The sequence below is a fragment of the Staurois parvus genome, unplaced genomic scaffold (assembly GCF_062004578.1).
Source record: "Staurois parvus isolate SC_StPar_1 unplaced genomic scaffold, SC_StPar_1.0 ptg001545l, whole genome shotgun sequence".
NCBI classification, from domain to species: Eukaryota; Metazoa; Chordata; class Amphibia; order Anura; family Ranidae; genus Staurois; species Staurois parvus.
Genome location: NW_028319341.1, coordinates 266,150 through 292,236, shown reverse-complemented (window position 1 = coordinate 292,236; position 26,087 = coordinate 266,150). Strand labels below are relative to the sequence as shown.

At 42.5% G+C, this 26,087-nt stretch overlaps 1 protein-coding gene across 1 annotated transcript; it reads left to right on the top strand.

Annotated features, from left to right (window-relative positions):
- The first annotated feature begins 1,810 nt into the window (after positions 1–1,810).
- On the top strand, positions 1,811–4,521 carry LOC149435314 (uncharacterized). The gene has a single exon (XM_089662800.1). It carries the CDS (start codon positions 2,023–2,025, stop codon positions 3,940–3,942), a length of 1,920 nt encoding a protein of 639 aa, XP_089518926.1. The 5' UTR covers positions 1,811–2,022; the 3' UTR covers positions 3,943–4,521.
- The last annotated feature ends 21,566 nt before the right edge of the window (positions 4,522–26,087 follow it).

The window sequence follows — 26,087 nt, the reverse complement described above, 5'->3', positions numbered from 1 at the left end:
TCCTTCATGTTTAAGAGCTGTCTTTGCTGCTCAAGCACTGTTGGACAAAACTTCAGACCTCGTTTTAGCACACCCCCTACTTCTTCTGGCACCGCATGACATTGCCGCCATCCTGAATCAGGTACAACCCCGACACCTGTCCACAGTCAGACATCTACGGTTGCAAATCTCCATCCTCATTCCTGACAATGTGACCCTCCAAAGGTGTCTTACCCTCAACCCAGCCACTCTTCTGCCATTTTTCAAGGGGGGAGAAGGTGAAGGTGAAGAAGGAGACCCCTGCACTACTCCACATGACTGCCTTGAAATGATGCGCATGGAAACCACACATCTCCCTACAGTGAGTGAAATTCCTCTGGAAAACCCTGACTACACACTTTTTGTGGATGGTTCCAGATATGCAGATGAAGGAGGCAAGTACCACACATGTTATACTGTGACCTCGGAATTTGAAATTCTACAAGCAGGAGCATTATCACCAACTTTCTCTGCCCAGGAAGCAGAGCTTCAAGTCCTCACTACAGCGTGTAAGATGGCAGAAGGTAAAAGAGCCAATATTTACACAGATTCAAGGTACGCCTTTGGAGTAGCTCATGACTTCGGTATCATCTGTAAAGCCAGAGGTTTTCTGACAGCGGCTGGAACACCGGTAAAACACGGCCCAGCCATCAAGGATTTAATGGAAGCACTGCTCCTGCCTGACCAAGTGGCTGTCTTGAAGGTTAAAGCACATGGCAAACTGAATTCTCAGGAGGCCAGAGGGAATCACTTGGCGGATATAGCTGCCAAAGAAGCAGCGAAAAACCAACGAAAAATGTCTGAGGTGGCCAAAGAGGAGAGTGAGACCTCAGCACAGATACTTTTGGCGGTGCATGTGCCATCAGACAAGCAATACCTGATTTCAATGCAAATGGCTGCTTATACAGAAGAAAGGCTGGAATGGATTGATAAAGGAGCAGACTACGATGGAGAATTGTATTCGATGAAAGGAAAAACTTGTTTACCAAAACATATGTATCCAGCAGTTGTCCAATGGGCGCATGGACATGCACATCTCTCTAAGAACTTAATGAACTCACTGATCAGCAAGTATTACTGGGCTCCAGGGATAACTACTTTAACCAGAAATTATTGCGCCTCGTGTGTAGTATGTGCAAAATGCAACCCGGGGAGGACGGAAAAGACACCGCAGAAACATCTGGCAAAACCCCTCTATCCATTCCAGAGGATACAGATTGATCATATACAAATGCCGAAAAGTGGCCGATATGAATATGCTCTAGTGGTGGTGGACATGTTCTCTGGTTGGCCAGAAGCCTATGCTGTTACAAACATGACAGCCAAGACCACGGCTAAGAAATTACTGAGTGAGGTAGTCTGTAGATTTGGGGTCCCAGAGGTGATAGAGAGTGATCAGGGTCCAGCCTTCACAGCAACCCTTACAAAAGAGATTTGGACAGCACTGGGGGTCGAGTTGGCCTTACACACCCCCTATCACCCTCAAAGCAGTGGGAAGGTAGAGAAGATGAATGGGACTCTAAAAAACAGGATGCTAAAGATGGCCCAAGAGACTAACATGAGTTGGCCAGACAGTTTGCCTATTGCTCTGTTTAGTGTCAGACACACCCCCCGGGGGAAACATGCCCTGTCCCCTTATGAAATTTTGTTTGGTTCAGCCCCCAGACTTGGCTGTTACTTTCCACAACAGTTGCAGTTACAATCTGATGTGTTAACTAGCTATGTCACACGTCTGTCTAGAGAATTAACCAATATCCATTCTTGAGTGTTTTCCTCCATTCCAGATCCAGAGGCAGACTCGGGAACTCATAGTCTTCAGCCAGGAGACTGGGTGTTGGTGAAGAAATTTACAAGGAAAAATTCACTTGATCCCCGATTCGAAGGACCATTCCAAGTTCTGCTGACCACAGCTACATCAGTCAAGCTAGAAGGGAAAAACACCTGGATACACGCCTCCCATTGCAAAAAAGTCCCAACCCCTGAAGAAAAGGCGTCTTCTACACCATGATGATTCTGTTGTATATCCTTTTTTTAATAAGTTTGATAAAAGCCCAGCAGGTGGTTATCACCAAAACAGGTGCTCAACATGTAGCCATCACTAAGGTAAATAGCGCTACCACATTTTGGTACAACTCATCCAACACTCATGTAGCCACCTTTACCTTTGATTTTTGTAGTGTACTTCCTGCTTGGTGCCAAGGCATTCCAGATCCTAACTGGGCACAGCGGGTATGTGAAAAAGGTGGTGACCAAATATACATATGTGTCACGGATGATTATTGGGGACAGAATTGTGACTATTGGGGATCGGTAGGATGGAATACGGGAACAGCCTGGGGATATAGACCACAGAGTGCTCTAAACAAGAAAGATGGAAAGGGGACGTCCCTTATTGACCGTATGAAGTTTCTGAGGTCGGGGTGTAATACCAAGGGGGAAAGGCTCACCATAAATATAGAGAACCCTGGCCCTGGTGATGCAGGTATCTATTGGTTAGGCAGGACCAGCTTTTCTGGAACTGGTTCTCTGGAAAGGTTTCAACTAAAAGACATGTATCGCTCATCAGAACCAGTGGTGAATCCCCTTAGACCCACCATTCGTACCATAGGTGACATGGTGGCAATAGCAAATCCCACCTTTGAGGACACTATGGCTGCAGAAACTGGTTTTTCTGATACCAACTTGTGGCTTGAGTGGATGAGGTTCAGTGCCAGCCAGCATAACAAAAGTAATTGTTATGTCTGTGGTAGTGCCAGGCCACATTTAGGTACAGTCCCTCTCCAGATCCCGCAAGACAGTGAGGAATGTTTCCTCAGCCTGTTCACCAACACATCCACTAACCATTCCACATGTGAGAAATGGAAGAAGGAATATCCGATGGTTACTAAAAGCTCAAAACCTGGAGAGGGTATTACTATATATCCAGGGAATTACACCTGTTACTCTAATCACAAAGGCAAAGGGAGGTTTCTGGGTAATTTTACAGAAGGTTATTGTTCCACCTACAGCAACATTCCAGGGGTTAAGGTGCAGAATCAGACTCAGTCTCTCGGTGACATATACTGGATTTGTGGGGACCAAAAGATTAGAACCAGATTGGAAGGGAGTTGGACTGGTGAGTGTGCCCTTGCAAAGGTCATTATGCCTCTCCACATCCTAACAGAAGATACCCCTGACACATACACTGACTTAGCATCTAGGCACAGGAGGAAGCGGACAGCTCCCTCCGGAAGTTTTGACCCACATGTGTATATAGACGCCATTGGAGTCCCAAGGGGGGTGCCTAATGAATTCAAAGCCAGAGACCAGGTAAAAGCAGGTTTTGAATCCCTGATTCCCATGATAACTGTTAATAAAAATGTAGATTGGATAAATTACATATACTACAACCAACAGAGGTTTGTGAATTACACCAGGGATGCCCTTCAAGGAATCGTTGACCAGCTAGCCCCTACATCCTACATGACATTCCAGAATAGGATGGCTCTGGACATGATTTTAGCGGAAAAAGGAGGTGTCTGTAAAATGATAGAAGGAACCGGAACATGTTGTACATATATTCCTGACAATACTGGCCCGAATGGTAAGGTTACTCTGGCTATAAAGAAATTAGAAGATCTGTCAGTGGAGCTGAAGAAGAATTCAGGTATCTCAGACCCGTGGGATCAATATTTTAGTTGGATGAGTGGGTGGCAAAAAGTGCTCGCCCAAATAGGGGTAACGGTATTAATAATTCTAGTTCTTTTAGCTCTGATTGTATGTTGTATTCTACCATTTGTAAAGAAGTTAATAAGCAAGGTTGTAGACAACAGTACACCTATATTTCTCCATCAAGAAGAGGACGACCCCCTTGCGATGGAAGAGGATAAACTTTTCACTCCTCTACAGTCCCTCCCTGTCAACAGAAATTTCACAATTTTGTAGGGATAGCATCTGACTTCCTTATGTACAAAGTCTGTGGCAAGGGAGGTGATGAAATAGTCATCACTTGTCTAACGTACAGCATAAAAGAGTTCCAAGGTACATAAGGACAGATGAGCTAGGCTTTATAGGGACAGAGTAAAATAGTCATTTTAAGGGGGGACTGTGATGGATTTGGTAAAATGCCTATTCTGTTTTCTGTTTAAAATATACATTTTATACATTTTTACTTTTATACTTTTTTATATTTCTAAATATATGTGTTGTGAGTATATATATATATATATACTGTCTGCTGGGCTTTGCAGTCCTCCTTAACTTGTTTTGCTCAGAGCGATGCTCTCAACCCCTCCCTTCGCACTGAAAGGACCCTTTACTTAGACTTTGGGAATGTGAAGGGGAGTGAAAAGAGATAACGGGATGAGAAGCAAGCATCAAGTTTCTACATTTCTCCTATATTTCAACCAAGCAAAATGTGCCTTTTAGAATGTGACTGTATATACGTAATAGTGACGTATACTCTATTGTTTTCTATGTATAAAAGGTTAAGCATCGCCCTGCAATAAACAGAGATGATGTGAAGGTGGTTGTACTGGACAGTTGTCCGTGTAATTATTTTCCGGCGTGCACGCAATCCATATCTCAAAATTAGGAGCAGCAGCAGAAATCCTACCCTGAGCCCGATTGTGGTTCTCCCAACCTTTTTAATTGTACTATATGGCAGGCGGGAGGTGGTTAAAACCAACATCATATTCGTAAGCCGGAACAGCTACCTATACCTTGATTTTATTTTTAATACACTTGGAAATATAAAGTTAATGATTTTTTATAAAAGTGGACCTTTTAGTAACTTTGCAAATCTGCATTAATAAATCCCTGGCATACCAAAAGATACAGTTAGGGCCTTTCATTGCAATGCATAGCTGTAACATACCCCATGGCGTCCCTTCACGCTTGCATTACAGCAAAACGCAACAAATGTCAATGTGGAAACATGTTGCAGGAAATTCATGTGTGTGTTTTAGTGAGACCCTTGATTTGTGAAATGAATTGTCTGCCTTAACATAGCGGTGGACACAACACGTTAATGCACCAGAACATGAAGGTGCAACTGGACCCTAACAGTATAAATTTTATGAAAAGCACCCTTTTTTTATCATTGGAAAGTAAGCCATAAGCTCCAGTTTATTGAGATAACATGACCAGATTATACAGGCAGAGGGAAGCATGTTCTGATTTTCCTCTCTCGTTGATCAGACTGCAAATTCTAACTTTGTAGCCTGTCACAAAGGGAAAGGCTATAGTAGGGGCTGATTTGTGTCAGACTTTTGTGACACAGCTAAAAAATATATAGGAACCAGAATTTACATGACTGTTATCCCTGAGCCAGCATCTCAGTCCAACAACTAGAAGCTGGATGAATTCTGAACAAATATGACTCCATGCTTCTGTAGAGGAAAGCAGTTGAATTTCTGTGAGAGGTAATAAATATAGAAGTGTTGCATCAGCATTCAATAGAGACCAATAGGGTATCTTCTGTTATTAAAAAAAAACGTGCATGTCAGGATTTCTTTTTTATTTTCACTTTTCAATTCCACTTTGTGATTTAACTGCTTCTCATCCAGCCTCTTTGAGTGGTTCTGTGTCTTCTTTAGTGACCTTAGATTAAACAGTTCACTCCCAATGCTAGAGTCACCAGTGAAAGATTTGTGTATGTCAAGGATATTGAATTAAAATTCATCGAGATCCAGTTAGTAAAATGTTCCTCCTGCAGAAGTCCGAATCTCATGTTTGTGCGATGACACAGATCCCTCCTCTCTTCTTAGGCTAGGTTTACATCTCTGTGGCTGGGGAACAAATGTAAATTGCATGCGTTCCCGACCAACAGAGAAATGCACTACACTTTAGCAAATGTGTTGGGGTGCCATTAATTCTTAGTTAATGGCATTACAGTCCTCAGATAGACCCCATTACAGTCCGGAGCACCCCCCATTACTGTCCCCAGCAACCCCCATTTCTGTCCGCAGCACCCCAACATTACAGTGCTCAGATCCCCCCTATTACTGTCCCCAGATCCCACTATTATTGTTCTCAGACCTCATTGCTGTCCTCAGCACCCCCATTAAAATCCTAACACCCCCCATTACTGTTCTCAGTGCCCCACCACATTATTGTCCTCAGCACCCCCCATTACTGTCCCCAGAACCCTCCATTATGGTCTCCAGCACCCCCATAAGAGTCCTCAAACCTGCTCAATTACTGTCCTCCGTCCCCCTTTACTGTCCTCAGCACCCCTCCATTATTGTCCTCAGACCCTCCCCCATTGCTGTCCTAAGCACCTCCCATTACTTTCCTCAGTACCCCCCATTACTTTCCGCAGACCCCCCATTAGTGTCCTCAGCCCCCCCAATACTGCCATCAGACCTCCCTAATACTGTCCTCAGCAACCCCCATTACTGTCCCCAGCATTCTCCTATTACACTGCTCAGCGCCCCCATTACAGTCCCCTGACCCCCCCCATTACTTTCCTCAGACCCCCCATTACTGTTTTCAGATCCTATTACTGTACTCAGTACCCACCCATTACTGTCCTCATTACCACCATTACAGTCTTCACACTCCCCCATTACTGTCCCCAGCACCCCCATTACTGTCCTCAGTACCCTCCCATTATTGTCCCCAGCAACCCCCATTATTGTCCCCAGCACCTCCACATTACGGTCTCCAGCACCCCCATTACTGTCCTCAGCTCCCCTAATTACTGTTTTTAAGAGTTCTCAGCCCCCAACACCCCTCATTACAGTGCTTAGACCTACCCTATTGCTGTTCTCAGAATCCCCATTACTTTCCTCAGCACCCCCCATTACTTTCCTCAGACACCCCATTACTGTCATCAGACCCCCCCCCCCCATTACTGTCCTCAAAACTCTCTATTACTGTCCCCAGCATCCTGCTATTACAGCACTCAGCACCCCCCATTACAGCCCTCTGACCCCCCCATTACTGTCCTCAGACCCTATTGCTGTCCTCAGCACCCCCCATTAGTATCCTCAGCACCCCCATTACAGTCCTCATTCCCCCATTACAGTCCTCAGCCCCCCTAATTACTGTCCACAGACCCCCATTACTGTCCTTAGCATTGCCCATTACTGTACCCAGTACCCCCCCATTATTGTCCCCAACACCCCCATTACAGCGCTCAGACCCCCCATTACTATCCTCAGACCCCCCACATTGCTGACCCAGCACCCCCCCCCCACATTATTTTCCTGAGACCCCCCCATTACTGTCCTGGGAACCCCATTACTGTGCTAAGCACCTCCCATTACTGTACCCAGCACCCCCCATTATTGTCCCCAACACCCCTATTACAGCGCTCAGACCCCCCATTACTATCCTCAGATCCCCCACATTGCTGTCCTCAGCACCCCCCATTATTTTACTCAGACCCCCCCATTACTGTCCTGAGACCCCCCATTACTGTGCTCAGACCCCCCCTCCATTACTATCCTCAGACCCCCCCATTACTGTCCTCAGACCACTCTCTCTTTACTGTCCTGAGAGCCCCATTACTGTCCTCAACACCCGCCCATTACAGTCCTTCTCTACCCCCCCTCCCCACTACTTTTCTCAGCTCCTCCATTAATGTCCACAGCCCACATTAATGTTCTCACCTCCCCCCACTGCTGTTCTGAGCCAGGTCAGAAGGGACCACACACAGGAAGACACAGCTGAATCATACAGAGGGTACGAGCTGCAAACTGGTGATTGGTTGCTAGGACTGCCCTGAATCCCTGAAGCAACCAATCACTTGCTTGTTAACTCAGGCAGCCCCCACCCTCCATCCAGGAATGTCATGCCTCCCCGCTATGGGCTCTGAAAGAATGACAGCAGTGGGGGTGATAGCTGCTGGGCAGAACAGCTCCTTAATGGAAGGACAGCAGCAATCCGGATGGGACATTGATTCGGACTGCATTCGGACCGTGGTTCACCATTTAGTGATGCCTGGTATATGTGATCATATCACCTCTTATTCTCTGATTCTCTTCTCCAGGGAGAATAAGGTTAATTTTTGTAGTTGATCTTTATAACTGAGGTCCTCCAGTCCTCTGTAGCCCTTCTCTGGACTCACTCCAGTTCAAGGAATCCCTCCTGAGGACTGGTGGCCAAAACCTCATGATATACTGAAGATGTGGCAGTACTAGAGTTTTGTAAAATAGTAGAACTACAGTTTTAACTTTTGAGCAAATACCCTTTTTAATGCATGTTGATGGTCTGCTAGCCTTGTTTGCTGTAGCTTGGCATTGCATGCTATTGCTACATCTGTTGTGTACAAGGATACTCAGATCTCCATCCTCAATTCCCACAGAGGTCCTCTCCCTAGTGAGTATCTTCCATGAATAATATTAGTTTCATAAAGAGTTTATTGTGAGAAAAATCTGAATATTACAAACAGAATAACAGTGGTAGCATGAAATGCTCAAAGAGAAATATAGGTGATTATTGATTGAAGAATATTACAAATAGACAACAAAACTATAGGAGTTTCCATTCAATAAAGCAAATTGTGCAGTCAAAAACAATATTAAAAGCAGGGGCGGACTGACCATTTGGAAACTCGGGCACTGCCCGAGGGCCCGGGGTCAGTAGGGGGCCCCATGAGATGCCCCTGGTACCTTTTTCATAGGCTTTTTTGAGTTTGGGCAAGGACACAGGGGCCCCATGATCCCCTATTGCCCAGGGGCCCCATGAGTTGTCAGTCCGCCCCTGATTAAAAGACTAAGATAAAAGATTTAGTGGAGGATTATAGTAATAAGTAAACTGGATAAAAGACTAGACATCAAGGAAGATCGTGGATACCATTGGCCTTTCCCAAATAGTGTTACAGCTGACTGTTATGTTTGCCAAACCCTGAACTGTAATTGAGTAGTAAACCGATATGACAGGCCATTCCCTTTGTCGTCCCCGTCAGCAAACCCTTATAGCTTTATTGTATCATTAGCCAGAAACCAATGATAAAAAATATGCATGGAGATGACTGAGACAAAGTTATCACTTCCCTGAGTAGAAATAGGCAGGGCAATGTTCAAGGGTCAAGAAAAAGGCGGTGAAAGCAAATGCCGCAAAATATGCCCTATCTACATGACAGAGGGGCCGGCGACAGACTGCGATACCTGCAAAGTAAGAAACAGAGAAGTAAATCCAGATAAGAGATGGAAAAAGAAGAGGAGTAAAAATGTGGGAGGAGACAGAAAAAAGGGGGGGGGGACTGTCACATCAGAACCCGAGTGACTCCGCAATCAATAAAAAGTTTCCCAAATATCTAAAGCTGCCTGCATACTTTTAGCTCCCATGTTATTATTATAAGTACTTATATACAGTAGTGCTGTTAATTTACACAGCTCTTTACATACATATATTGTACATTCACATCAGTCCCTAACCCTCAAGGGGTGTACAATTAAAGGTCCCTAACTCGCAAATACTAGGGCTAATTTACCTACCAGCATGTCTTTGGAGTGTGGAAGGAAACCCATGCAAGCACAAGGAGAACATGCAAACTCCAGGCAGCTGTTGCCGTGGTTGGGAATCAAACTAACGACCATAGTACTGCCAGGCAAAAGTGCTAACCATTGGAAACAGAAGCAACACCTCCTGCGCTCAGGGACCCAGACCAAGGGTGGATGGTGGATAGACCACTTCTGGAAGTTCGTCCACCAATGGATCAGAGGTTGTGCAGCTCATAACAAGACTGGGGAAGCCTGACCAGTACTGCAAAGTAAAACAAAAAGTGCACCAACCTTGCGCATTACCTCAATAAACTGTGATTTTATTTAAAATGAGGTATATACTCACAAAGCAGTAAAACAAGAGTATAAGATCCTGCACTTCAATGTTCCTTTGAGGATTTTAAATGCTTGTTTTACTGCTGCTTTGTTTGTGAGCATATATCTCATTTTAAATAAAATCGCAGTTTATGGAGGTAAAGCGCAAGGTTGGTGCGCTTTTTGTTTTACTTTGCAGGAAGTGTTAACCATATAGCCACTACGCTGTCATCCTATTTGCATTGCTTTACATTTTTCAGTATTAACCCTCATCTGTTATTTGGCTGCTCTATTTTATCTAGACCCTCATGTAAAGTTGCTATATCCTGATTAAAAGTTATTGGTTAACCCCTTGACGCCGACGTCACACAAATATGCGGCCTCACAGAACTGGGCTTTTTTCCGTGGGGCCACAAATTTGCGTACCTGTCTTTGTGCTGGGAGCGCGCCACACAGCACACTCCCAGTACAAAGACCGCGGTGTCACTGAGAGCCCCGGATCCCGTTCTAACAATCGGACCCGGGACTCCCGATTCTGGGTCACATGATCGTTATGATTGCCTCTGATTGGCTATCACAGTGATCAGTCACTGCACAGCCCGGCCCCCTTGTTTTTTTCTCTCTCTATGAATAGAGAAGAGAGATACATTGTATCTCTCTAACTCCTGGCATAGAGAGAAAAAAAAGTGTTTGTAAAAAAAAAAAAAAAAAATATTAAAAAATAAAATAAAAATAAAGAAAAAAATACCTAGATCAAGGTTTGATCTATTTCAGTGCCAGAGTTATTGTTTGGGTCAGGGTCAAAGGTCAAGGTCAAAGGTCAGGGTCAAAGGTCAGAATTTAAATAAAAATTAGTATCAGTGTCAGTTAATGTCAATGTCAGTGTCAGAGTGTTTTAGGTAAAAAAAAAAAAAAGACAAAAACAAAATGCGCACTATTGTTTCTGGGCTGTACTACGGATACAAACAACAAATAACATACACATATATGGTATCGCTGCGATCATCAAGAGCTGGAGAATTTATTTTGGGTTGTTCTTTGGTGGTAGGTTATAATATTAACAAGAAACACACAGCTAAATAAAAAAAATATTTTTTTATTATTTTGGGCCAGGTATCCTTTGATAATAAAAAAAAAATCAGGAGATAACCATTACCATTTACTACCAAATGAAAGCCCAATTTGTCTTAAAAAAAAAACATGGTGTAATTCACCTGGATGTACAAAGTAGTTGTGATGATATGTACGGTTTTACTAACACATGTCAACGTTGCAAAATTGTGCTTAGGCATTTAGATTTGTTTTACCCTTAGGTGCGAAGGGGTTAAAGGTGTCTTAGAAAACGTTGGGTACGTATGCATCTTTTTGTGCCTAATTCCACTGGAGAGCTCCTACTGACTGGTTGCTCATTCACTTAGAATTGCATTGTGGAATGGAAGTTTTTTCTCCACTAACAATAAGTCAGCATTTACATAAGCACAGGGAAGGGTGTGACAGCATTTTATAAGGCAGATTTTAAAACTACCGGTGTCCCTTGGCACATTTAGGTTTGGTGTGTATGGGAAAAAAGCAATTTGCTTTCAAGTACATTCAGCTTTCATTTCAGACCACTTGTGAGTTTAGTCAAGAGTTCCTTTACAGGTGCATTTAACCTGCAGTTCACCTTTTTCTGATCTATATGTTGGAGGGGCCCCTAGCATTTGTGTAAAGTAATTATATATTATAACTAACTATAATTCAAACTTTTTTTTTGGATAGAGTAAGGGAGGGTCAGTTTATTTTTGGCCATATGTGTCCCATTGGAAAGATGTACCTTCACTTCCTGTACCAGAGCCAAAACAGGAAGTGGGAGAAAATCCCTGCAAAAAAAAATCTAATCAAATTGTTTGAACTGCGCTTCCAGAAATGTGGTGTATCTTCTCAGGTGTTCTAGTGGACAGGCATATATTGGACAAACCTCATGTGAGATTCGGATCAGGTTTGGTAAACACAGTGAACAAGGGAAGTGAAGGAGGTAACCCTACCTCACCAATAGCACGCCATTTCTGGAATGCAAATCATAACTGCTCACTATTACGGCATCCATGAAGAGGGGGACCTGGATGGGCCAGTACTCCAGATGGAATTATATTGGATTTATAAACTGAGCACGTTATAATCAAAGAGTATGAATGAAGAATGTGATCTTATAGTGTTTCTTTGATATGGTCTGGTTTCAACTTAAGTTGGTCATATGCTGTAAAATCAGATTGGAGAGTCTCCTTTAGATCCACTGTTTGTTTCATAGTGCTCAAGCTTGCCTGATGAGTTGCTAATTGAAAAGATTGCATAGAATAACCTACATAATGTGCAGTCTGTAAGAACCTGTGTGGGCAGAAGATATATATATATATATATATATATATATATATATATATATATATCTTTAACAAACTATGAATGATATTGCAAGCATATATGTATTAACCACTTGCCCTCCAGAGGATTTACCCCCCTTCCTGACCAGGCCATTTTTTGCGATACGGCGCTGTGTTACCTTAACTGAGAATTACGTGGTCATGCAACGCTGCATCCAAATGTATTTTACGTTATTTTTTCCCACAAATAGAGCTTTCTTTCAGTGGTATTTGATTGCCTATGAGTTTTTTATTTTCTGCGCTATAAACAAAAAAAGACCGACAATTTAAAGAAAAAAAAACTATATTTTTGACTTTTTGCTATTAACCACTTGCCTACTGGGCACGTAAAAAATCCCACAAAAATGTTTCTAAGTGTTAGTTTTGTTTCCTCTCCCACCTTGAAGACCAGGTCATATTAAAGTGTGTACACTGCTGGCATTTAAAAATACATTTGAGGTTATATTAGTAAACACAAAGCAGCATTAACCGCTTCCTGACTGCCCTATAGCAGAACTACTGCTACATGGTGGCAGGGCTGCGCAAAATCACATATATATATATATATATATATATATGTGATTTTGTATTTCCAGGGAGGGGGCACCCTACCAGCACCGCCATTGGTGGCTTCAGCTATCAACAGCTGGTGATTCCCCGCCGGCACACGGTGATCGCTGAGTAATACTGACTGGGGAGAGGTCTGTATGTAAACAATACCGATCTCTCCCGTCAGCTCCAGCACGCTGCTTTGTATGGCAAAGCATAGCAGAGCCATACAAAACACTATGCCTCCCTAGTAAAATACACACACACAGCACACAGTAAAACACACATTTGTACATTGTCAGTGCTTTTTATTAGCACTGATCACTGTATTAGTATCACTGGGGATGACAATGACAGGTAGTCAGTTCCCACCCAGTGTCAGAATGCCCACCACAGTCCCACTATAAGTCGCTGATCACCGCCATTACTAGTATAAAAAAAAAAAATTCCATTATATATACCACCATTTGTAAACGCTATAACTTTCACGTACACCAATTAATTTATACGTATTAAAATTTTGTTAGGCAAAGACAAGTAGCAGAATACATATTGTCCTAAATGTATGACAAAATTAGATTTTTTTAATTTTTTTACTGAACATGTTTAATAGCAAAATGTATTGTTTATAGTGCAGAAAAATAAAAAAGTGCACAGGCAATTAAATACTACCAAAAGAAAGCTCCATTTGTGGGAAAAAAAGGACAGTGCAACTGTAAGTTAAAGTGACGCAGCGCCGTATTGCAAAAAATGGCCTGGTTTATTTATAAAACATTGTTTGGAAGAATACCACAAGAATTTGTGTAGGCTGCATGAATGTTCCCCGTATTTTCAATTCCTAGGATTGTCAGCTCCATTTAGTAACCAAAATTCATTATAAATTCTCATTGAGATATTGCAGGAAACTATACTGCATATTGGCCACCAGATGGAGATGACAAACAATCATAGAAACTAATACATTATGGAAAACATGGGGAAAAGTCCTGCAGCCTGCATGAATCTTTGTGACATTCATCTAACTAACATTTTACAAATGGACCCACTTAGGGTTTCAATATTTATAGTACTATTTTTCTGTTTTCACTTTCTTTGTGTACCGCTTCCCCCTTGAGAGGCGCTGCTTTTGGGTCCCCCTATTTCTCTGCACAGCCTGTCAATATGCATTTTCCAACTCTCATTCAGAATCAGTAACCAGTCTATGGGCTTGTTTTTGTTGTTTTATTTGGGGATAAACAACTTTGATAGGGTCTAGGGGTATATGGGATGTCCAATCTGACTTAAAACTAATTTCTTTGAGGACAAACTTCACAAAATGTAGAATCCTTGACTTTCTTCTCCCTCTGGAGTGGCAACAGTCTCTTCATGGACCAGTAATAAAGTCTCTGTGAGGAGTTCTTGGCCCCCTCTAAGTGAACGTCTCCAGACCTCAGCTAGAAACTACCCATCTACCTGGTTGTCTTTTGAAGAGTATCCCAGAGCAAGTGATTCTAGTACAGGCTTGCAGCACTGTCCCAGGGAAAACTGGCTGGGTATAGGACCTAGCAGCCCTCTCTCCTGTAGGCCCTGGGGGTGTAGAGGTACTCACACTGTCCTTGTGTCCTGTAGCTTTGGAAAAAAACTGCTTTTGCTGAGCTGGTTTTCTCTCCAGGCTAACAGGCTCTCCTTCCTCAGTAAACTGTAGGACAGTGGAGCTCCTTCTGTAGCTTCTTGCTTCCATCCTTCTGACCTCCCGCCTGGAGGCAGAACCTCCCCTTCTCCGGGGTCTCTTCACAGGCTAAACAGCAGCACACATCAGCATCCCATCTTCGACCTGACTCCCCTGCTGGCCAGGCTTGTCTCATAGTTATGGGCCAGTCTGCCACATTGCCAGGGCCTCCTGCCTGGGATTGGTCAGGCTCTCATTAATATGCAGATCAGCATCTCCTGGCCTTCACCTACTGGCTTCTAGAAACTTCTCCAAGCTTCTAGAACCAGGAGGATGTACCAGAGGACTGATCAGTAGAGTAATCCAGCCTGACCTGAAGTAAACCCTCTGACTCAAACCCAGGCTTCTACCAAGCCTCTAGCTACACTCACCATCTATGTACACACGAGGGTGCTAAAACTGTAATATTTAACATGTCCCTTTAAACTCTCTCCTTGACTTTGTAAATTATTTTAAAGCACCTATATCTTACTATAGTAAGACAATTATGTGGAAACTTTGCACTTTTCAGCTGCTATATTAGGCACTGCATAATCCCCTTGTAAACTTAATTTGTAAAGGATTACAGAGTGGGAAAAAAACAACACGTCAGCAAATCAATTACTTTATTGATTTTCATTTGTGCTTTTGTACAGCTACAAAGGATTTCAGGAACAAACTCATAATAGAGACCATCTCCTTTAGGGTACATTCATACCAGGTGTGTATTGTTACACTGGGAAGACTTGCCCAGTGCGGTCCAATGCATGGACAAGGCAAGTTGCTTTATGTCCTGTGTGTTCAGTTCACATGTACAGTAGTGTGCACTGAAAAAGAGTAGGACACGCAGTGCTTTTTTCATCATGCCACATTGCAACACAGTACACCACATTGTAACGCATTGTGGTGAATACATATGAATTGAATATCATTTTGTAACATTCCGATAAAGTTTAAAAAAAAAGAAGAAAAGCAAGTAAACAGTGTGATGTGCTGTGTGTTACATTGCATCTGCTGGTTTTAACCAGCAATTACGAAGGAGACCGCTAAGCTCTGATCCCACCACAAATACTAAATAAGACATAAGCCTTTGCCTTTGCACATTAGGTCTTGATGGTATTAGGGATTAAGACATTACAGATCTCAATTTCTTTGTGATGTATTTAAATTAAACTTTTAGCCATGGGCTTTCAATACTTAAAAGAAAATGTACTGAAAAAAAAAAACTATAGATGTTACTACTGGCAATATCCTGCAAATGCTAGTTCCATGGCTATCATGTATTAGCACTGTCACTGACACAGAATATGAATGCAAACTAGGATTTCTGAGTTGATTCTAACTTTCCTGATCTGTATCAGGGTCTCAAAGTAATGACACCAAAGATAGCCAGGCAGCTAGCATTTTTTGGAAGGTGGTCAGTATTGTGTCCATGAAGATAAGGGGGCAGATCAAAAAAAGTCAACAACCAGTAGAAAAAAAAAGCCAAACACTCCACAAATGATGCAATGATACAGTAAATGAATAACAGCAAGGTTTACTTGCAACTTAATATGGTGAGCTCATTTTATTTAGTGTATAACGCAAACATAATGATATGGGTATCCCCATGTCAGATACTCAGACACAAAAGTTAAAGCGGTAATAAACCGTGAAAAAGAAAACTAAAGTGGTCCCCCCACAGGCTCATGTCGTTGCATCGCATACTAGCACATTAGGACACATTATAAAAATGAAGCCCTCAACGTTGACAGGGCTTCCATCCTCATTTGGACTTCCTTTGAGGGGCTGTTTAATTGGGTGAGCTGCGATTACATTTTCCTGTGCTCATGAGTGGTATGCATGGCCGTGGCACAGCTCTTTCAATGTTGATGCCACTGGCTGCTACACATAGTAATATCCCCTAAACGGTGCATGTTTAGGAGATATTCACTGTACCTACAGGTGAGTCTTTTTATAGGTTTACCTGAAGGTACAAGAGAATAGCAGAGTTTACTACTGTTTCAATGATATTCTTAAATAGTTTTAACATTATTGGTGTTTAATGAACAACCAAAAACAGCTGAAACACCAACATGCCTAGACAAAAAAGCCAATAGAAAAGAACATAAAGATGTGCAGGAGCATTGTCAAAAATAACATGTACGTAAGAGCACTAGTGCTGAGCAGAGATGGTAACTTTTTTTAATTTTTTTGTAAAAAATTTTATTGGTTTTATAAAAAAAAAAAAAACAATAAACATAAAAAATACAACACCCACACAGATGAAGATGGGCATTACAACATTATATTAGAGGTACAGGTCATACTAGTCATACACTGATAGCTGTAAACAGTTACATGGCATTTATCTGTGAGCGTATTGACCTTGCGTGGATGGAGTTAGACAGTTGTGATTTCACCAGAGTGCTTGGCATTGCTTTGATATTAACTAATCTGGTGGGGTAGGCTTAAGGACAGGGGGTAGCCTAGTATGAATATGCAAGGGTGGGTTCAGGATATGGGTTCTGCATAGTTGAGAAGTACATAGATGCCAGGATCGTATCATATCTGTCTGATGTAGTCTGTTCTTTAGTGGTGTGAGAAAAGATAGGTATTGGAATTGGTAGGGGTGGGTGAGGAAGGGGAATGGTAGTGGGAAGCGGAAAGGTAAGGAATAAAGATGAAGGGAGCTGGATGTCCAGAGAAGAACCACAGGAAGGTTGTTAAGGCTGAAAGACTTGTTTAAAGTGCCTGCAGACCTTGAAGAGGGAAAAGAGGAATTGTGTGGGAGCCCCTTTTTTGTCTATGTATCAGTAAATTGAAAGATCATCCATTTTGTCTGCATTTTCGTATACATGAGATGGTCACTTTTAACCCAGTAAAAGTATTATGCTCATGTGTGCCCTATATTGCATGGCAGAGCTGAGCTCCTAAAAAACTTGTTGGCATCCAAACACGAAGATCTTTGTCTGTGTTTCTGGCAGTGTACATCAGGAATGTATTTGAGATGGCAAGGTGTATGGTGAGAAGCCTGCACCTAAAGAAAAACCTAATCAAGAACACATATTAATGCATGAGATGTACAGTGATAATCCTAGATAGGAAAGAGGGAATAGAATGAAATATATAGGGTGCATAAGAGTGGAAAGGAAGGCGAAAGGGGCACATAGAAGGTGGAAAGGATCAGAGCAAAGAAGGAAACAAAGAAATGAGCAAGGATGGTGCAGAAAACAAGTGGAAATTTTAGGGAGAAGAAGAAGCCAACGTTCATGACATGTCAAAGACCTGATACTTCATAATACAGTAATAGGTTCCATATATTGGGTTGTTACAGCTGGCACATTTAGGCAAGCATGCATACCTTTATTCAAGTTTAAAGATTAGTTGTTCGATTTTTGTTTTCTTTAGAAATATCACCTTGGATCAAAAAATTTGGTAAATTACCCATTGCTATACTGAAACCCAGGGTGCTGTACAAGCAAGTTCTCCATCTCTGAGTCCTTCATGTTTCTCTTAGTACTGTTGGTTATGTGTTATAGAAGACACTGGTAGTGATAGCAGAATTCAGGCTTTACTTGTGTGGCTTAAGTTACAAACATACAGAGCACATTTCAGCAGACTGTATAACAGCAGACATATTACTTCCTGAAGAGATGATAGAGAAGAAGAAAGAAGCAGCAAGTTTTACACATATACAACTAGTAACCTTTAGCGTACAGTGCCATCTACTGGTCAAGTGATATTACCACAGAATACTGTATATAGTACATTATAGTACATGCTGTTGCATTCCCAACACCCCTTCTCAACGGCATGTGCATAATTATATGACATTTAGTCTCTTTTGTAGAAAACAATGACGTTCCCTTGGCAAAGGTTTGGTGAGTGCGTCTGCAGTCATCTCCTCTGATGGGCAGTACTGGATGTCGATAACCCCTTGTTCTTGCATGTCTCTGAGCAGATGATATCTTACATCAATGTGCTTGGTTCTTGGGTTAATCTTCTCAGAGTGTGTAAGCTTTATGCATCCCTGATTGTCTTCAAAGATGGGTGTGGGTTGTGACATATTCAGTCCCATGTCTAGTAGAAGTTGACGAATCCAAATGGCTTCTTGACATGCATGTGCTGCTGCTATGTATTCCGCTTCAGTTGAAGAGAGTGCAACAGTCACTTGTTTCCGACTAGACCAGCTTATGGTTCCTTGTCCATACTGGAAGATGTAACCACTTGTAGATTTGCGGTCAGTGGTGTCTCCAGCCCAATCGGCGTCCACATATCCAATCAGTTTTGGGTTTGACGATGCTGGAAGTCGCAGCTTCATCCGATTTGTTCCCTTTAGGTATTGCATTACCCTCTTTACTGCATTCCAGTCGTGTTGACACGGTGTTGCGACTTTCTTGCAAAGTATTCCCACTGCTAGGGCGATGTCTGGTCTTGTCACGGTGGCGATGTAGCTGGCCAGCTAAGACCAGTCCTAGGTTGTTAATATGGTTCACATATATGTGTATACCAAACCTGCCAATAACCTCAGTACAGTATATATGTGCACATGTTAAAGCCAAAAGCAGAATCATTGCTGTGATTTATGTCTTTGATTGTTATATGACATTTATATATTCATTGTGTTAGCAGAAGCAGAAAAGGAAAATATGCCTTTAAGAGTTAGTATAGAGCTAAGCCAATCACAGACAGCCTCACACTGTACAGAGCCTTAACCAATCCCAGCCAGTTTCACATTTATGCCTGTGTAAAACTCCCTACTAGGATTTTCTAGAGACACATGCTCACCAGACAGAGGAGGAAATAGACAAAGTTCCAATCAGAGAAGCTCCATGGAAGTACAGAAGGCCAAATAGGTATTTAATGCACTTGTGTGTTCCTCTATGGTTTAACAGTGCAGGTAGATCTGTGTCTAAAAACTGTTGTATGTGTATACTTGTAGTTCCACCGAACTTATCGAATATAACGAATTTATAAATCCAAGTGAATTTATCAATCTATCGAAATATACAGAACAAATTTATTGAATCTATTGAACCTATCGAGATAAGCTAACAAATCAAACCACTGTAATAGGAAAGAAATAAGCTACTGTATGATAAATGAAACAAGCCATTGTAAGCAGTGTAATATGAAGAAGATTGAAGTTATTAAAGAAGTTAACTAAAGTATTCGGTGTGCTCTTTAAACCTACTGCATCCATAGAGCGGCATTGGAGGAAATACAGAGTAAAGTCAGTCTAATCAAACAAAGAAACAGCAATTGCATAATTGTTCTAATGCCACAGCGCACTAGGCACCAAAGGGTGCTGCGCCTGCCACAGTGGAACTATTACCCTCAGAGGTCAAGCAACAGCGCTCCTCAACTTGCACAGTAAAGAGTACACTAGAATAACAGAGCGCCAACATATACCACCATGCGGAGACACCTCAGCGGAACAACAGTACAGGCCATAGCACTTGCGCATTAGTCAGACTGCAGCCAACTCTTAAAGTGGCATAACGGCAAAGGCAAGACAGTCAGAGAAAGAGCGCCAAACCTCCTGCACCCCTAGAGAGAGAAAGAGATGCATGGGGGGGAGGGCCACAGTCCAGAGCTAGAGTGCCCGCACCGCTATCCATCAAGAGACCACGTGTTGCAACCAGAGAGTTCACGCAGAGCATCGCAAGTCACCGCAGAGCATCGCAAGTCACCGCAGAGCATCGCAAAGTCACCGCAGAGCATCGCAAGTCACCGCAGAGCATCGCAAGTCACCGCATCAAGAAAAGTCTCCTTTTAAGACTGACATTTGTTTCTGCAACCTTCAGATCACGGTATCATGCTTTCCAATTAAGGTCAGAGCTTTCCTTTATTACTCACTTATGCACATAGGTTTCTGCAAGAGACATTTTTGTGCTCAAGAGAATACAGACTTTTAATAAAAAGAGACAGTTATAGTATATAATTCTGATGTATTTAAAGTGAAATTCATTTATTGCCTGTGTTTTGGTGCTATTACATGTAAAGTGAAAGTCATTTATTCTTGCATTTGTTAGTATTGCATTTAAAGTGACAGGTCCTTATTATTCATATTAATTGTTATAGCATTCAGAAATGGCTGAGCCTAGCATTGCCACCCCAGTGTTAGCAGATGCAATGATAGATATGGTAGAAGGTGAAGAGCAAGAGAACCTGTCTGAATCTGAAAGGTGCAATGTAACGGTAGTCTCACCCCAAACAAATAAAGCTGAAACAGGTGAACTAAGACGTTCATCACGGGACAGAAAACTGACCCAAAAGTTGCTAGAAAATTTGGAGCAAGAGGCAGCACTGAAAGGAAAAAAAGTTCGCCCGAATGTATGAGAGGTGGAAAGTATACATCAAAGACATTCGCAGAAAGCTAAAACAAGAAAGCATAAAGGAGAATTTGAATGAAATAATAGAGACAGTAGAAGATTCTGAGTCAGAGCTTATGACAGCATATGTCAACTTGCGGTCGTCCTTGACACCCTCCCAGGATACTGTAAGAAACATGGATACATGTACCGCAGTCACTAGGGATTTAGTGATGCTTATGAGAGAACTATCATCTGCAGCAAATTATGATGAAGTCAAGGCACGAAAGGGAATGAATGAGCTCTTCATGAAAGACTATGCTAGGTCCTTAGGAGGAACCACAATCTCAAGTGTGACTTCCATCACTAGCAGAAGCGCCAGCCACATAACAGAATTCTCAAGTACATCAGCCAAAAGAAAGGAATTAGCTGAACAACTCGCTGCCAAAAGAGCAGAAGTTGAGATGGAATCTGCCATTGAGGCTCAGCGCCAGGAAATGGAAGCTCAGCACCATAAAATGGATGCTCAGCGCCATAAAATGGAAGCCGAACTGGAGGCTCAGCGCCATAAAATGGAAGCTGAAATGAAAAGTCTGGAAAGGCAGAAGGAAGTTAAGATTATAGAAGCCAGACTCAGAGTGCACGAAGAGGATACGAATCAGGGTAGTCATAGATCCAAATCAGTACTAAGTGGAGAAGCTGACTCCTACGTTCTTCCTTACGCCCAGGAAAATGGAAGGAAATCTCTAGCATGTAGTAAAGAAATAAGTCATAGTCCTTCCATTCCTGCTCAGAGAGAAATGAAGAGAGACTCACCTGATTCAGAACAAAGTGGAAAAAGAGAACCAGATAATTCAACTCCCTTATGTCATGGCAGTGGTCACGTGTCAAGGTCCTACCTTTTCCCAGAGGTTTTGTTACTCCATGTGCTAGCATCCATCTTGGATTTCTGCTGAGCATGATGGGAATCTTTTATGCCTTCAGGTCTCTGAGGTCCATCCCCCAGAGGGGCGTGGCTGAGTACATATAAGCCTGGGATCTGCACATGCTCTTTGCACTTGTGTCTTGGTCTTGCTACAGCTCTGTGTATATGCTCGTGACTCTTCTGGTATTCTGACTCGGCTTGTGACTCTGTGTTTCCCTTTGATCTGACCTTCCGTTGCTGAACCCGGCCCGTGACCTGTGATTCTCTGTCTACTGTTCTGTACTGTTTTGTCCCGTTGTTATTGACCCGGCTTGTCTGACTACACTATTGTCATTCTCACCAGCTACACGCCATTGGTGGCGGCCATTACCGCAGCTGGGGTGTCTCGGGGGCCGCGACCTGGTCCCTGGTTGCGTCAAATCCATCCCCACCATCAGGGGCCCTGGTGAAGGGCAGCCTGGGACTTAGACTCCGCGCCCTGAGGGACTTCAGTCTGTTGGTGGTGGTTGTCGTCAGCCAGTGCGTTACCCTGCCACTAGGCCTACCTGTCCGTTCCACAGCCCTGCCCTGACATCACGAGGATGTTACAACTGTTGACCCGACGAAACCTCAGAGAATATTTCTTACTAGACTTCCTGTTCCGGAACCTACTGTATTCTTCGGAGATGTACTGAAGTTTATAGAGTGGAAGGCAAGTTTTGAAATGATCATTGAACATCATTGCTCCCGTCCAGTGGACAAGTTATTCTACCTCCAGCGGTATACTGGCGGAGAAGCAAAAAGGGTTCTTGAAGGTAACTTCTATAGGAAAGATGAAGAAACCTACAAGCAAGCTTGGGAAAAATTAAATGCAAGATATGGTCATCCTTTCTTGGTGCAAAGAGCTTTCAGAGAGAAGTTGATAAACTGGCCCAAAATAGGTCCTAAAGAACACTTCAAGCTCCAAGAGTATGGCGACTTCCTGCAAGCATGCAGCAATGCTATCCCACATGTTCAAGGACTAGAAGTATTGAACGACTATCTAGAAAACCACAGGATGCTAGCCAAGCTACCAGAACAAGTGGCTTCTGGATGGAATCGCTATGTGACTGAACAGTTAGATAACGGCAAAAACTTCCCAAGTTTCAAAGAGTTCTCTGAATTTGTCAATAAGGAAGCATGAATAGCGTGTAATCCAGTAACAGCATCTTATGTCTTAAAACCCTTAGAAGAAAGGCCTACAAGAGAGATAAGACGCTCAAGAGCAACTAGCTTTGCAACCAACACAGCTACTAAAGGTCCAGATGCCCATGAGAGCAAGTTCAACATCACTACTGGGATCAGTAAAGAGTCAGAACCGACAAGTCTTCAGACTACCTTCAAGTGTATGTTCTGTGAAGAGAATCACTCCATACATAAGTGCCAACAATTGAAGGAAAGGTCTCCAGACGAAAAGAAGAAGTTTGTGTTTGATAATCAGCTGTGTTTTGGATGTTTAAGAAAAGGCCATATTACTAAAGAATGCAAGAAAAAGGCCACTAGCAGCGTTTGTAAAGGACGTCATCCTACACCACTACATGAAGAACGTCCAAAGAAAGAGAAACTCTTAATGCCCAAGGACACTGAGGAAGAAAATAAAGCGACAGTATTCTCTTGCAGAGTGAGAGAAAGAGAAATCAATGGCACGTCAATGGTTGTACCAGTGTGTATTTCAAATCCTAAAAGGAAGAACAAGAAGGTATACGCCTATGCGCTACTGGATGCCCAGAGTGACGTCACCTTCATTGATCAAGAAATCTGCAAGAAATTACAAGTGGCCACAGAACCAGTGAAACTCAAACTCACCACAATGACAGGAAGAGACACATTGGTGAACAGTCAAAGAGTCAAAGGACTGAGAGTTAGAGGACTCCACTCAAACTGCATATTAGATCTACCTCCAGCTTATACAAAAGACGACATACCTCTAGATCGAGATCGCATACCTACCTGTGAAACAGCCAACAAATGGGAACACCTATCTGTCATATCTCATGAAATGTCCCTGCTGAAGGAATTTGGTGTTGGACTGTTGATAGGCTATGACTGTCCCGAGGCGTTGGTACCACAAAAGATAATCGCAGGAGGAAAGGGTGAACCCTATGCAGTCCAAACTGATCTAGGATGGGGTGTTGTTGGAGGAAAAACGACAGATTGCAGATTCAGGACAGTTGACAGGATTGTGTCATAGAATATCTGTCCAAGAGTTACCAACTGTAAGTCCAGCAAAAGTACTCAAAATCCTAGAATCCGACTTTGCAGACGTAAGTTGTAATGAAAAGAGTGTATCCCAAGAGGACATAAAGTTTGTACAAGTTTTAGAAGATAATATTCAGCAAAATCAACACGGTCATCTTGAAATGCCCTTACCTTTTAGAGAACGACCTCATCTGCCAAATAACAGAGATCTTACCCTGACAAGATTGAAAAGCTTAAAGAAAAGGATGGGAAGAGATCCCAAACTCAAAGACGATTATTTGAATTTCATGAAAGAAATCCTCAAAGAAGGGCATGCAGAGAAAGTTGATGGTCAGCCTAAAAATGGAGAAGTGTGGTACATCCCACATCAAGGTGTCTATCACCCAAAGAAACCAGATAAGATCAGAGTAGTTTTTGATTGCTCAGCAAGGTACAATGATGTTGCATTGAACGATCATCTACTAAAAGGACCAGATCTTACAAACACTGTACCTGGAGTACTCTGTAGATTCATAAAGTATCCCATGGCAGTCATGTGCGACATTGAAAAGATGTTCCACCAATTTCATGTGAAGGAAGAAGATAGAGACTTCCTGAGGTTCCTATGGTGGGAAGACGGAGATACAGATACAGAGCCAGCGGAATACAGGATGAAAGTACACTTGTTTGGAGCAGCATCATCCCCAGGTTGTGCTAATTATGGTATGAAGTATCTGGCCAATCAGAATGAAAAGGATTGTCCATCAGCAGCAAATTTTTTGAAGAAAAACTTTTATGTAGATGATGGTCTTATAAGCCTAGAATCCTCAGAATCGGCAATTCAATTGGTGAGAGAGAGCCAAGAGTTATGCGCAAAAGGAAACCTGCATCTTCACAAATTCATCTCAAACGACAGAGAGGTACTAGAATCCATCAGTGACTCCGAACGTGCATCAACAATAAAGAATGTGGATCTTAACTATGATCCTCTTCCAGTTCAAAATGTACTCGGATTGGGATGGAATGTAGAAAACGACAATTTTTTCTTTGAAATATCCATGGAAGAGAAAGTTCCAACTAGACGTACCATTCTTTCCGCAGTAGCCTCAATATATGATCCGTTGGGATTCTTGGCACCAGTAATTCTCAGAGCAAAATAAATACTGCAAGAATTATGCAGATAGAAGTTGGGATGGGACGAACCCATACCTGCAGGCTTGAGGCCAAGGTGGGAGAGTTGGATAAGAGACTTGCAAATTTGAAAGAAATTCGGATACCCAGATGTTTTGTACCTCCTGATTTCGGAAAGTACAAGAAAATAGAACTTCATCACTTTTCAGATGCCAGTAGTCATGGTTATGGTCAGTGCTCCTACATCAGAGCAGTAGGAGAAGGAAAGATACACTGTGCCCTAGTTATGGGAAAGGCCAGAGTAGCACCCAACAATATTCAGACAATACCAAGACTCGAACTAACGGCAGCCGTCGTTTCAGCCTTAGTAAGTCAGTTTCTGAGAGAAGAATTGGAACTAAAAATAGATGAAGAGCATTTTTGGACAGACTCACAAGTTGTCCTAGGTTACATAAACAATGAAGCTCGAAGATTCCACACCTTTGTCGCTAACAGAGTTCAAAAAATTCGAAAAACAACAAATCCAGAACATTGGCACTATGTTGACACAAAGCAAAACCCGGCAGATCATGCTTCAAGAGGCCTAAATGTAACAGAATTGAAGAATTCAAACTGGTTCACCGGTCCAGAGTTCCTTTGGGAAAGGGAAATCATACCCAGTGAAGGTTATACAGAACTGTCTATGGGTGATCCAGAAGTAAAGGTAGTTCAAACATTGAGCACTGCCGCCAAGTGTCAGGATGACATACTTGAACGACTAGCCAGATGTTCAAAGTGGAATACAGTCATAAACATAGTAGCTCGAATTCAACGCTTAGCAAAAGGAATCAGAAAGAAGGAATCATTGAATGTAGAGGAAAGATTGAAAGCTGAAGAAACGGTCGTAAGACTCATTCATCAAAGATTCTACAGTGAAGAATTGAAGAGACTTAGTCAAGAACCTAAGACATTCCAAACAACCACCCATTGTACAAGCTTAATCTTATTCTGCAGGATGGTATACTGAAGGTGGGAGGGAGGCTGGAAAATGCGTCGCTACCTAACAGAGTTAAGCATCCAGCAATTCTACCCAAAAATTCTACCTTCACAAGATTGATTATCAATCACTACCACAACAAATCCTTGCATCAAGGAAGAAGCTTT